The sequence below is a fragment of the Falco rusticolus genome, chromosome 8 (genome assembly GCF_015220075.1).
Source record: "Falco rusticolus isolate bFalRus1 chromosome 8, bFalRus1.pri, whole genome shotgun sequence".
Classification (NCBI taxonomy): domain Eukaryota; kingdom Metazoa; phylum Chordata; class Aves; order Falconiformes; family Falconidae; genus Falco; species Falco rusticolus.
The window spans coordinates 12,408,378-12,422,361 of NC_051194.1; the positions used below are offsets into that span (position 1 = coordinate 12,408,378).

Genomic DNA, 13,984 nt, shown 5'->3' on the forward strand with positions numbered 1-13,984 from the left:
CAGATTACCCAACCGCTGCCTCCAAGAGACCCAGCCAACACAGACCCCTGTCCCCCGGGTCCCCTGCGAGAGTGGCCACCAGGGTGGCCATCCTGGCTGCCACGCAGATTTTCCCCAGGGCTGCATGAGTGCCACAGCACAGGGGGCTGGCCAGGACCCACCAGCGGCTGGGGATGATGTAACTCAGAGGAGCCCCATGTGCCGCTGCCTCTCACTGCCCACGCTGCCCAGCCCTTACAACATATTCCCATGCACAAACAGGAGCAGCTGCAACGCGAAACCGAAGGCAGCAGTTTGCAGAGCATGGGGTGTCTCCAGCCCTGCCGCCGCTCATTGGCTCCTGCCCCACATTTGCCCTTCGCTAGGCTCAGGGTACCTTCAAACCCTGTCCCCTCCTGACCGCTGGCCTACTGACATTACTTGCTCTCTGCTGTTTTGAAAGGGCATTTGTAGACTTTTCCTGTTATAGTTTACCTTGGTAATATTATCCTCAGCCCCTCTGGGCTTAGCATCACATTGCTGCAGCCGGCTGCAGCGCCAGCGCAGTGCCACAGTGCCATGGAGCCCTCCGGCTTAGCCAGGGTGGCCGGTACGGGGTGGGCACCAGCGGCTGATTTCTGCCCGACTGTGGCTGACACCTCTTTGGGTATATAAATACGAGGAGCAGTAGAAGCCAAAGCTCCGGCAGCTCTCCCGCTCACAAAGCTCAGGTTCTGGTTTAGGAGGAAAGCCGTGAAACTGCACCGTCACCCTGGGCACAGAGAGAGAAGGGTGCGTGCACATGGAGAATGTAACATCCCATTCACACCATCGCATTGAAGTACTGTGGATCAGATGCCCTCTCTGCCCACCGCGGGTATTTCTGAGGCTGCCACGTGACTGACTTCTAAGAAGGTGGAGACAATACCAGCTATAACATCTTGTCCTCCTTTGCCTCTCTCCTGGTGCTTTCGAAGCCCTTTTTATGAGCATTATTCAACCAATCCCCCCAGAAGCTCCAGGGCACAGGGAAGTGGTGTGATCTCCATTCTATAGGTGAAAAAAAGCCCAAAAGACACAGAAAAATATTTGGACTGTGCAAAAGTCCAGAGCAGTCAGGAGCAGAACTTGGTTGGAGCATGTTAACACCAACTTGCAGCCATGTGAACAACTGTACTTCGTCCTCTGGGATTCCATGGAAACCCTGAAGCAGCAGCAAGCCCACCCCTCTGAGATGCCCCTGTTTTGTTCCATCTCTGCTGTCCTCTGGCCCCTTCCCAGCACACAGGCAGCCTGACCCCAGCATCCCATCCAGTTTTGGCTACCTGGCTGAAAGAAGCTCTAACCATCCTCCATCCAGAGGAGAAATGGGGCAGCGTGGGCTGAGCTTTGCTTTCCTCACGCTCTGTGGTACCTGTGGCTGCTTGGCCGAGCTGTACTGCACGGGTGGCTGATGCCAGGGTGGGTGCCCTGCAGGCTTCTGGCAGCTGGGGGCTGGAAAGGGCTCATCTTGGGTTAGCAAGGAAGGAGGAACTGTGCTTGCACAGACACCAGAAGAGGGAAGGTATTTCTGAAACACATGGCTATGCATAACATGATTTTAGAATAACCATTCACAAGTAATTCCCATGAATGGTTACTTCCTATTTGAGTACAACTGGTATGAAGGAAATCACGAGATAATCAAGTGAGAACCTTGCCTTTTGTGCAACAAATCCCTCACAAACCACTACTTTTATGGTGGGGCCTTCTACTCCTGCTTTTTCCCCTGATGGGGAAAGCGTCCCTCCTCTTTGCAGTTCACCTCCTCTCTCTGTAGTGTTCAGCGCTTGCGTCTTCTGCAAAGGAGGGACTGGGGGGAGGAATGCACTCCAGATCACCAGCCAGCAGCACCAACTGGGAATTCAAGTCTTGGTCTGCAAGGAATTGCACATGCTCCAGAGCAAGGCAATTTCCTTTCCCGGGCCCTCCCGGTGCAGTCTGGCAGCGCTGTGCTCCATGCTGTGCCTGCTGTGAGCTGCAGCTGTGCATCCCAGCAGCGGCGTTTCTGGGCCCAGACCTCCCACCCACGGGAAGAGAAGTTTCATCGCTTGGCAGAGCAGCTTGGAAGGCAACTTGGGTAACTGTTTGAGAACTTCATAACAGTAATTAGTAATAAAGTGCCACAGCAACGAGGAAGAGTTGGCGGCTGTCTGCTGACATCTTCTTTTGGTGCAAAGCTTGGGATCATCAGGGAAAATCCAGTGTTGCTACACTGCATGGTGTTTACAGCATGTCCTGGACCAAATGCAGGCCAGAAGGTACTACAGAGTGGCTGGAAGCAGCTCTCCCTTTGAAACAAAAGCAAGGCAAGCACGCTGACGGGCAGCAAGCCTTTCCTACCAAAGAAGCACCTTCTGTTCACCCACCGGAGCCTGACGCCGAGCTCTCCACCTCGGTCGCTCTGTATTGCTTTGCTTGGTCAGCCATTTGCACTGATCCTGCCCGTCCATCTGAGGGAATTTGAGGATCTGGAGCCGTTAGGTTGCAGGTGTTGCCACTCGGTTGGTTGTGTATCAGCTAATTCAAGCTGCAGTGCCAAGCCCTGCTCTTACCCATGTAATTGCTACGAGTAAGTAAATAGAACATTCATGAGATTTTTGGTCCTATCATTAATTATTTCTGAAAGGGCTTTTAGTATATGCCTCAAAACCCCAGACAGAAACATGACGTGCGTGATACCGAGATGCTTGCAGCAACAGTGGGATAAGCATTGAGAAAAAAACCGAGGGAAATGTGAAAATCTTTTGCTTCTTGTTACTTTTTGCTCTCAGCCACCCGGCCCCACTCCAGTGCAGACCCACCGAGCCTGGAAGCAGACCCTCGGCCCCACACACCGCACTCTGCGTTGGTGTATCTCAGTGCAGGGTGACTGAGGGGCTGTTAGTGGTGCCCGGTGACGCTGGGCACCCCCACTTTTAAGAGCTGGTGCTTCTCAGGTGCGCACAGCGGTGTTTGAAGTGGGTGCCCTGGGTGAGTGCCCGTCCAGTGGGAAGGTGCTGGTGCCACGCGGGTGTCTGCAGGCCCTGGGGACACTCTGCAACTGCGGGGAACCCCCCTCCCCGAGCCTTGATGTGACCCTCAGCCCAATGCGCTGCACTCAGGCTGTAGTATCTCAACTCGGGGTGATGTAGGGACCGCCCAGCGGTGCTGGCAGCCCCCGGGGTGCCCCCCCGTTTTAAGAGCTGGCACTTTTCAGGTGTGCACAGCGGCGGTTAAAGCGGGTACCCCGAGTGGGCACGCGTCCCGCGGGAAGGTGCCGGTGCCCCGCGCGTGGCTCAAGCCCCCACGGGGCACCCTGCAGCGAGTGTCCCCCCTGCCCGGCTCCCTCCCACCCCCCGGCCCGGCCGCCCGCCCCGGCTCCCGCAGCCGGCGGGCGGGGGCTGCGGGCGGCTCCGCCCCGCCGGCCGCCCGGCTCCCCGCCGCCGCCGCCGCGCCTGCTGCATGCTCGGTGCCGCCTCAGCCCCAGCCGGAGGTGGAAGATGGCGGAGCCGGGGCCGGATTGCAGCTCTCTGCTCGACGAGGATCTTTCCTCCTTCGTCTTCAGTTACCTCGCTGACAGCCAGGTAGGGAGGGCGGCGCAGGGGCTTTGCTGTCCGGCTCCCCAGCGCGGTGCAGCTGCAGCGGGGAGAGCCGGCAGACCCCCCCCCCTCCCCCGCTTCCCGGGGCACCTGGGGAAGGAGCCGGTCCCTGCACGCACCGGGGTGTGCGGGGACCGGCTCCTTCCCCAGGTGCCCGGAGGATCTGCAGGGGGTCCCGTTTACTCCGCGGATGCGCGGAGGGGGAAATGCCGGGCGGGGGGACGCGCGGAACCCTGCCGCCCCCGCGGCTCTCTGCGCGCCCCTCCCCGTGGCTTCGGGGCGGCCCCGGCGCGGTACCAGCCCCGCCAGCCCCGCCGGCGCTTTCAGCACCACCCGCACGTGGACTCCCGCGTCCCCCCCCACCCCCCCCACCCCCCAGTCCACCCCCGCGTCTGCTGCAGGGAATTTGGGGGGCGGTGGGAGAAGTTGACGGGTTGATCGGCTTTGGCGCACACACCTCCCTTTGCAACAGACCCCCCACCCCCCACCCCCCTTGCTGCAAAGGTGGGGAGGGGGACGCCGTGTTGCAGGGCGGTGGGGGTGGGGGTGGGCTCCGCAGGGGGCTGCGCGGTGGGGGCTGATAAGAGCCGGGCTGTGGGATGAGTCATGCCGAGCGTCAGTTACACGCATACGGGCTGGGATCTTGGGGGATGGAGGTTTGGGGAGGGGGGTGGTTGGCAGGGAGAGGGGGTCTCGGTGCCGCGAGTCAGCAGCTCCAAAATCTGGATGGGCTCCCTTTGGGACGGAGCTGGGTATTAAAATCAGATTAAGGCTCCTTGGCAGCTCCTGCACGATCACGAGAGCGAGCTGTGCTGGCTATAGGGCTTGCATGCTTTTCCATTTTGGGGGGTGGAAGAGCGGCGCTATACAATGAGCCGGGCAGTAGCCAGAGCTGTGACTGATCAGGAGCACAACCGCGCATTTCGCAGTCGGATTGATGAGGCTGGTGCAAGTGGGGAGAGTTTTCTGTAGTTATGTATCATCCCTCCAGCCCTTCACTTTCATAACCACAGATTACAAAATAGCTTCGATTGTGAAGCTAGCACATTCATCCCAACCCTTGCTCTCTCACCAGTTTAGCTCCGGGATTGCAAACAGCAGGAGCATGTGTGTGGGGAATGGGATGGGGACTAATCCTGCTGTTTGGGTTCAAAACAAGTAAGGTCTCAAGACTTGGTAAATCAGATTTGCCCCTGGCGCATGTGCCAGACAGAACCAGGCAGGTCTTGCCACCAGCTAGGCTGATGTAGTCCCAGCACCTCTCCTCGCCTGCACCAGCTCCAGAGCACTCCGGCTTGGCATGGGACCCGGGCGGCTTGCTGGGGGCAGAGCAAGGGGGAGGTGGTGGCTTCGGTTGTTAACGAAGACCTGCTGACAGGTTGATTATGGCAGAAGGGTCAGGAAGGGTGAGAAGTGGGCTGAGAAGATTTTGTAAGCAGTTTGCGTTTTCTGATTTGGACGGATTTATTATTGCTGAAAGAACCGTCAGCTAGAGAAGAGGAGGCTGGTTGTGTGGGATGCCATCCCTAGGAAGTATGGCAGAAAGGCTGCAGCTCCCACCGGCCCCATTGCTCCCTGGGCAGGTGAAAGTTCTTGGCTCCACTTCCCTGCAATAACCTGCCTGTTCTCCACGTGCTTGACATGAAATGAAAAGCTTGCAATGATTGCAGCATGCGTCTGAAGGTTTGTTTCCTTTTTGCTTTTTGGTCAGTGTTTGATATGCCAATTTAGGAATGTTATTCCAAAAAGGGATTGCTAAGGCAAAAAAAAAAAAAAAAAAAAAATCCTGCAAATTTCCATCCTTCCCTGGTGCAAAACCACCATGTTGTGAACATCCCCTGCAAAACTGGGGACTCTGAAATGGCCTGAGATCTAGTAAGACCGTTCTGGCATCTCCTGAAATACGGTTTGCTCTGCCTGTCCCCTCTTTTTCTCTCCCTCTCCCATACGTGCACTGTATTGGAGGGTGCGGTGTAGGTACACGCACAGTTAGTGCTAGTCTGATGTCTGTGGGGTGTATAACGTGTATAATCTTCGCAGCCCGCTGCAGGCTCCCTCAGCAGCGGTGTGCAGCCTGTGTTTGCTCTCCCGCCCGGCGCCTGCTTTTGATAATTGCATTTCCTCTCTGTCCCCACGTGCGCAGAGGGGTGAAAGGCTGGGGTAAAAAGAAAAGAAAAAAAGGAGAAGGGAAAAAAAAAAAAAAAAAGCAGCTCCCCCCAGCTATGATTTGCGTGCATTTGCTTAAGAAACGCCTGAAGTTGTAAGCTTGTGTTGTGCTTGTACCTTAACCTCTGATGAAACTGCAGGGCAGGCTCCAGCCCTGGCTGCTGTCACATGCCTGCTTTATAAGTCGGAGCGGGAGGCGGACCCGGGCTGGCTGCTGACGTCTCTCCCCATTACTACTGTACGAGCTTCTGCTTACAACTGGGTTACTGACTTCTCAATGAAGCCCGAAAGCTACTTCAGCAAAGACCCCAGTGCTCCAGCACAAGATCAGGTTATCCTGAGAGGCTACAATGTCAGGAGGCCATGAGATCATGAATATTAGCCGTTTCCTTCGTGGAAATCTTGAGGAACTCTGACTCTCCTCCTCTCTCCCCCATGCTCCTCCCCAGTCCTTGCTTTTGCAGTAGGTTTGAAGAAGGGCGCAGTTGGGTGCATGCAGGTGCCAGGTGATCCCTTCCTCTCCAGGGGAGGGATCCTCAGGAGAGCTCTTGGGGAGATGCACAGTGGAGGTCTTACATGGATATTTGCATCAGTCCCTTAATTATATGGGCTTGTGCTGAGGATGCCTGCTAACCTCTATTTACATATTGAGGACAGCAATGATTCACGTGGTACCTGCATTGCTACAGAAAGAAAACCAGGGTTTTTCAATTGATATCAGCCTTTCTCCTGCCAACTCCTTTTCCCTTTACAACAACACAAAAAGTGGTTTCATTTTGCTGCGACTCAAAACGTGTCATTTCTGGGCCCGCTTAAACCATTTTGTGCAACTCTTTGCTGCTCAGAGGTATGAAGCTGGTTGTAGCTGGTTCGTCTGCTGGCACCAGGCACTGGAGAGTGCCAGCCAGGCAGCTCTGCCGTGAGCACCGCGGAGCGGCCGGCGACTCTTGGCATCCCTGCGAGAGGCAGCAGTGGTTTGACTCTTACAGTTTCGATTTGTTTACAAACCCCAAACAAAGTGCAGCAGGGGGGGGGAAACCCAAAAACCCAGGCTGTTTCTCAGAGAGATGCTTAAAGATCACATGAATGGAAATACAATATTCCCTTTAACTTCCCGGCCTCCTGCTAACAGCTTAATCCACTGATGAGTGCAGGAGGCACAGGGAAGCCCTCGGTGGAAAAGCGATCTGTCGGGTGGGTTATTACCGCTAGAACTGGAGAGGGGAGATGCATCCCTAATTTCTGATAGTCCTCACTGAGCGGACCGATATTCTGCTTTTTCTGCGGCTCTTCTCTCAAAGATTTGGGAGGGTGTCTGGATGACTGAGACAGCCCAAGGGCCTCTGCAAAGTGTGTCTCCAGCCTGGCTGCATTGCTGCAGCTTGGGTTGAAGGGCTGCTGCATTGCTGGGGCTGGAGGCCCTCCTCGCTCTGTCAGGAAAGCACTGCAGGGTGGCTGTGGCACGGTGGCAGTTATTGCCAGTGGCAGTTCACCGAGGCCACGCCAGTACGTTTGCAAAGCGTGGGGCAGTGGTTGCTGGGGATGCCAGCAGCCGCCTGCGCCGCAGCGGTAGCTGCGGGAGATGGAAAGCGCGGCATGCTCCTGAGCCTACTGCTCTCCTGAGCCTGCTGCTCAGAGCCAGGAGGGAGCAGCGGGAGGGAGCAGCAGCCGGGGAAAGGAGGGCTGGCCTGATAACCGGGCCGCTTGGAGAGCATCGCTGCTCACCTGCCTGCCTTCACCCCCTGCTTTTGACTGGGTCCCCCGGTGCTCCACTGGCAGGCCCCAGGGCTGCCCCACGCTGTGGGCTTCCCTCCCTCCTGCCTGCACATCCCTGCCCCACTCTCATGCTGTAATGGAAAGGCACCTGTCCAACAGGTGAATAATTAAGGTCTCAACCTAGTGCCTCCAGCAAAGGGAGCTTTGTGAGGGAGATGGATCTCTCTCTCACATTAACCTTTCCAATGTCAAAAGCCTCTTTGTAGTTAGAAACTTCACTTGCTCCGGCACTTCAGTGCTGTCGGTTGTTCAATGAAAAATGCCCAGGGGATGCCCTTCTTGCCCCAGACCCCATCCTACCTTTGAGGAATGGGTCCTGTGGTCCCCAGCATGGGGCTGGAGACTGGGATGCCGTGGGCTGGCTCCTGGCAGGTGGTTTGCTGTGCTGCTGGCCACTGCTGCCTGCTGCTCCTGAGGTGCAGAAGCCTGCCAGTCTCTGCAATCTCCTTTGGCGGGGCTGGGGGCCAGCTCACGGCAGAGCGTGGGAGCCCTGCATCTGCACTGCCGGCAAGCAGAGCGCTGGCAAGGGCACGCATCCCGCGGCCGGCATGTGCCAGCACCCATGGGAGCTCGGGGATGTCGCCTGTTTGGCTGGGGCAGAGGCATTGCACAGGAGCAGTCTGTGCCTTTGCTGCCCGGTGCCTGTGGGGCAAACGCCACCAAAGCCACCACTGCTTCTGCCTGCCCATGGCCTTGGGGAGATGGTGTCACAGGGCGAGAAGCACCGTCCCTGCAGGGCACTGAGCCAAGCACCCGTGGGGGTCTTCAGTATGGAGGGGGCCCTGGCCCTGCCGGGTGAGGGAAGAGCTGTCCCCAGAGATAAGGCTCTGCCAGGACCACGCACGTTGCGCTCGCTTGTTGCCCCTGAGGAGCTGGGGACACGAGGTGCTGGCAGGGCCTTGGTCAGCAAACACGTTTGCCGGAGGAATCAGCTTCGGGCTCCCGCGCCGAGCCCCGCTCCATGGCAACCCTGCGCGGGCTTATATTTCTCGTGACTGCTTGGCAGCATGAAGTGATTTAGCAGAGGGGGAACTTTGTACGCGCTGGAGCTGCCACTGCCAGCGCGGCCGTGCCGGGCCAGCCGCCGCAGCCCTGGCCACATGGCACTCCTCCTCCCTGGGGGGCACGGGCTGGGGCAGCCCCTTGCCTGCACCCCAAGAGTGGGCAGCTGGCTCCCCAGCCCAGGTGCCATGCTGGGAAGGGACAGGTTCCCGCTGCCTGGCCAGCTACCCTCCTGTGAGCACCTGGAGAGGATGTTGTAAGCTGCCTCTGCTTGTAGTAATGAGCCAGAGACTAAAGGTTGCAGTTAATGGGGTGGGTGGTCAGGTGAGGTAGTGACCTACTTCCAGGGGCAGCCGCGGTGTAGGCACCGGGTTATGGTCCAGCCAATGTGTTTCCCTTCTCTTATCGCTTGGCTGTTCTGCTTTTCAGCACTTTTCCTGAGCTCTGGCTCGCAAATTATTATTTATTTATTTATTGCTTTTTGTAATGGGAGCTTCCAAGAAATACCGAAGGACTTTGCACAGATCTGGCTGTGCTCAGAGTCTCGTCAGCCCTGTCCTTACCCTGCTCCATCTTGGTTCACCTCCCCAGGCAGAGGCAACAGCCAGGGGTTGAGCAGCTGCAATTTGTTAAATTGAGCCGGTTCCCTTCAGAATTAAGATAGGGAGAAATAAAAGCTGGAAATCTCCTTTGGCTCTGTAAGAGCTGGACATCCCCCGCCCCACCCCACCCCCGGGGAGGGCTTCCCCATGCAACAGGTCTGGTATCTGCTGGTGGGGGTTGTGGAAACTGTGGCAGCCCTGGGGGCTCTTTGTGATGGCCCCATCCAATAGGCAGACTAACCTTCGATTGCTGCTGGCTCCTGGGCAGCAATATGGGGCTTAGGGAAAATACTTCTCTTATCTTGCATCCCTGCTGTCCCAAGACAAAGCCGGCAAGCACTGGGTGCCGGGTGCCTCCCCAGTGCTCCCCATACCCCACGAGCTTCGTCGGGGGGAGCAGGATGAGGGTCCTCCTGAAGTATTTATATCTTCCCGTGGGCACCCACCCTTCCCGTGGCACCCTGCCCACCCACGCAGCGAACGGGCAGGCATTTGCCCTCATGGGCAAGGGGAACCTGGGTGATGGGGGCTGAAGCAGGAGAGCCCCCGGTGCGCTGGGAGGGCTGATGTGACGCTTCTCCCCTCCCGTGGGACTGAGCCGTACATGCTTTATATGGATGTTTTTGTGCTGAGGTGGTGGAGGATAAAAGGAGTGCCTCAAGCTCTTGCAGTGACCAGGGTTGCAGGGCAGCGTATCTTTACTGAGATGCATTTTCTGAATTCTTCCTCTGCGCCCGCTTCTGCGCCCTGCGGTCGCTGCAGGGCTGGGAGCACGCGGCCGAAACAGCCCCTTCTGCTGAGCCAGCGCCGCTGCTCAGGCTTCTCGGTTCCTGTTTCAGTTTGCAGCAAGTTCATCACTGCAGTTGCTTCTGCTTCCCTGGCCTTTGTTTGGGGAGGCCGCAGGACCCTGTCCGACCCCGGGATATGGGGTGGCGGGTGAGGGGTGTGGTAGGTGTCATCCTTTCCCCCCCCTCCCCGCCACAAGCAGCCTTCCCCACCTAGTCCCTGAGGAGCCCTCATTTCCTAATTTTTGTGCACATCAAGAGCAAGGAAATCCTGTGTCGGGGGGAGATGGAGGGGAGAGGGCAGAGCATCCCGGCACAGGCGGGGGGCTGAGCTAAGCTGGGGCTGTGCTGCAGCCGGAGCAGCGTGCTGGGGCGGCCGGCTGTGCCTTGCAGACGGAAGGAAGCCCAGCTGCCTCTAACCGTGTTTCTTCTCCTCCCTCCTGCCCGGATGAGGGGGGACTGCAGGTTTCGAAGCCTGCATGTGACAGCTGGGGACCTGGTTGTCCTGCTGCGAGGGGACCTGCGGCCGGAGCAGCCCCAGCTGTCCCTCGGTGGGCAGAGCTGGCATGCCGGGGAGCTGCTGTTGGGAGCAGGCAGCATGGTCCCTGTCCCTGAGCCTTAGCAGCCTTCCTGCTGAGCCCTTTCTTGCTTTGTTTTTAGCCAAAGTGCCTAGGTAGGAGTGAGTTACGTTGGGTTTTTTTATGAAGAAAGTGCAAATGTAGCCATGGAGTGTTCCAGGAAATGTCCCAGTGGGACACTGCTGCAACCTTCTGCATGCACACGAGACTGACAGGGCTGAGCTCCAGCCGGCCCTGCAGCAGTCGGGCTGGGTTCAAGCAAAGAGCAGTGCTGGTCACAGCCGGGTGATGGTTGTGCATGCACTTGGATAGCAGCGAGGAGCTGGAGGTGTAAAACGTGGCACTCGCGCAGCTCCCCTCGAAGGCCAAAGCAGGGGCAGGCTCTGGCTTCTCTTTCCCCTGCAGAGGCCAGCCCCGCTGCCACACGGCGTGCCAGTGCCGCTGGGTGCAGGGCTGGGGTGGCCGCGGTGCCTTGGCTTCTTGCATGTTGCCTGGGCAGAGCGCGTGCTCCCTGGGCTCGGGGCAGGGGGCTGAGCCGCGGCGTGTGTGCTGGGAGGATGGGAGCTCTGCCTGCCCGCGGGCAGCGCTGGCGGAGGGCAGGGCAGGACACGGGGCTGTGCGGTGGCTTGTGCCAGGCGAGCTGGCAGTGCCCTTTCCTGCCACACAGAGGTTGCTCACCTGGCACCCGGTAGTGGTAGGGCTGGACTTCGTTCCAGCTCAAGTCCCTCTGTCCTGATTTCCCCGGGACTTGCATGGCCTCGGTACAAATGTTTGCAACTTCCATGGCCCTTGGCTTCAAGCTAATTAAACTTTGCATTCCTGTCAGCTTCCTTTAAACCGCAGCTGCTTAGCTGCTTGCCTTTCCCCCTCTGCTCTGGGGCCTGCAGCCCTGCCAGCACGAGGTGTGTGCGGCTTGGAGCCACCTTCCAGCATCTTAATGATGGGAGGATTTTTAAACCTTCCCTTGAACAGCATAAACACCAGAGCTCTGCATAGCTGGAGCTGGAGATTTAAAGCAACCAGCGTTGTTTCTGCTTGTGAGCAAGCCTGCACACAGATAGTCACGACCTAACCAGGCTAATAATGAAAAGAAAAAATTGCAAATGTTTTTCTTAAAAAGGAAGTTTCTGTCTTAGTGGGCCCCACCAGGAGATGGGCACATGTGGGTTTTGGGTGCTAAAATCCATTTCCCAGGTAACAGACTCAAGCTTATGAGAACTGCATGGTTTTCTCAGGCTGAAAGGTTGGATGGTATTTGAACTGCTTTTTTTTTTCTTCTTCTTGTGGCCATGTCCTTTTAGGAAAGAATAAGTATGTCTATTTATATATATTTTGAAAATGAAAGCACGTGGTACATGTCCTCAGAAACCCCCATGGTGCATGTTGTCACCTAGTTCTGGTGGGGACGCTGCTTTGCTGATGACCAGCAACCAACCCTCCGCTGCAGCTCTGCCGGCAGCTGAGCTGGGGAGCAGGGGCAGCCCCGGCCCCGCAGCCCCAGCCTTGGGGTGAGCAGCGGTGGGTGTGTGGGACACACTCACGCACGTCCGTCTCCTTTCCTCATGGGAACAGGAGCTTTGCGATGTGGAAGTGGATGCAGGAAAAAGGAAGCTGGCAGCTGTGTGGGGAGGAATGTCGTGGGGGGACTGTTAGGACAGGCACAGATGGGGAGGGCTGGAGCTGCTCCGTTTATTTACTTCTTTTGACTCATCCTGCCCATTCTTTCGGCCGTGCAGCCTGGCCTGCCTGCAGTGATGGCTTCTCTGTTTTTCTGTTAGTGCACCCGAGATGCAGTGCATGGGCAGCCCCCAGGCCCCTGCCTCCCTCTGGTGACCAGGGGCTGCCCGTGAGGGTCCGCTTGCCCAGGCTCCCTCGACTCGGGTTGCACCGCTTGCCTGCAGCCTGTCTGCCCAGAGGAGCTGGAAACCCGTCCACACATCCAGCTGAGTCAAAAAGAAATGAAAGTCAGATTATCGGGGGGAGACTGTCCCTGTCTCTCCTGCTTGCTTATGGCAGTGCAAGGACCTGGAAACACAGCTTTCAAGTTTCTCTCTGTATTTATGTAACACAAACTAACTCTTTTTTGGAAAAAGCCACTCTGTCTCATTTAGATACCTAAATATAGCAGGCGCTCTGGAGGGAGGATTAGCCTGCGAGTGCCCTGGTGGGTACAGGACCTTTGTGGACCAGTGTTAGGGGGACTGTAAACCTTATTCAGTCAGTCCCCGGGGGTTATTCCCCTGCCGTTAGCAGGGTGGGCTTGCAGCGGTCTTGGGGGAGTGGGGAGCTGGTGGCAGTGACCGTCTTCGCTGGCTGGCAGGGAAGCAGTAACCTATAGAGATGTGGATTGCAGGTTTTTTTCTAAGCGTCTCGATGTCTTGTGGTGCCAGAGTCCATCTGTGCCCAAACATGCTGTTTGCTAACATGCCATTGCCTCCCCTTGGAGGAAGGCACCAAGGCACAGAAGCAGAGCTGAGCTATGGGGCAAAACCTCCGAGTCCTGCCCTGCCAGGGGGGCCCACCAGACTGCAGCACCCCGGGGGGATGGTTCAGGGCTGCTGGAGAGGGGTCACTGCTGCTTCGTGGGGTTGGGAAGAAAGGCAAGGAAGGGCAAAGGTCCCTCTGCCCTCAGGTGTACCCAGCACTGCAGGCGTCAAAATCCTTTGAGCTCCTTTAGTGAAAGATGCGGGGCCAAGCCTTTGAAATGCCGAGCCAGGGGATGGCCCACCCGTGCTGTTCCCCTTTGCCAGGGCTGTGTGCTGCCCACCCTCGTGGGCACTGGGGCCCAGACACTTGGCCGAGACACAGGTGGCAGCAGGATCTGGGTGCTGCGTGCATCCCATGGACCCATGTGCACTTCCTCCTACACACAAGACCCCTTGTTGCCTTTGGAGTGAGCACAAGAGATGGGTTCGCCTGGGTGATCTGACCACCTCGCTGGCCTGCCCACGTGGCGTGGCGGGACTCTCTGGGATCAGCAAGGCTTGCACATTGCACCAAGTATTGATGAAAACTGAGTTTCTCAAAGGTGCTCAGGGCGGCCCTTGCTTTTGCCTCATGACATCTCCGACTGCCCTGCAATGAAGGTGCCGTGGTTCCCTTCCAAGGAAGCGGGGAGCAGCTGTTTGCACTGGTGTCCCAGGGACTTGGGGCATGGGACACTTGCTGCTTGAGTCTCTGCAGCTGTCTGTTCATAAGCATATGGAGGGGGCACCCCCCTCTGCTCCTCCCTACTTTGCAGCACTGACGGTGAGAGTCCAGCTGCAGGGGCTCCCTGATCTATCTTGTGATTTGGGCCCTGTGGAGATGCACAGGAGCTGCCTTATGTTTTCTGTGGGAAATCAGGGGGTCCTTCAGCTATCTGAGTCTTCATCTCTGTGCTTTTCTTGTTGCTTTCTCCGCACGTGGTGGCTCTGTCTCCTTGCACACCTCCACACCTCCCTGCTGCCCACCCCTGCCCCTCACCATGCCCTCTG

The 13,984-nt window shown here is 57.5% G+C and overlaps 1 protein-coding gene across 2 annotated transcripts in view; it reads left to right on the forward strand.

Moving 5' to 3' along the window:
• Window positions 1–3,429: 3,429 nt before the first annotated feature.
• Window positions 3,430–13,984, forward strand: part of PPARGC1B (PPARG coactivator 1 beta) — a 57,527-nt gene continuing 46,972 nt past the window's right edge. For both annotated transcript variants that reach the window (XR_005105917.1, XM_037398509.1), the window contains exon 1: window positions 3,430–3,584. Coding sequence is in view for 1 of the 2 variants with exons in the window: in XM_037398509.1 (XP_037254406.1) it covers window positions 3,501–3,584 (84 nt within the window). In the remaining variant the exon portion in view is untranslated. The remainder of the gene's footprint in view (window positions 3,585–13,984) is intronic.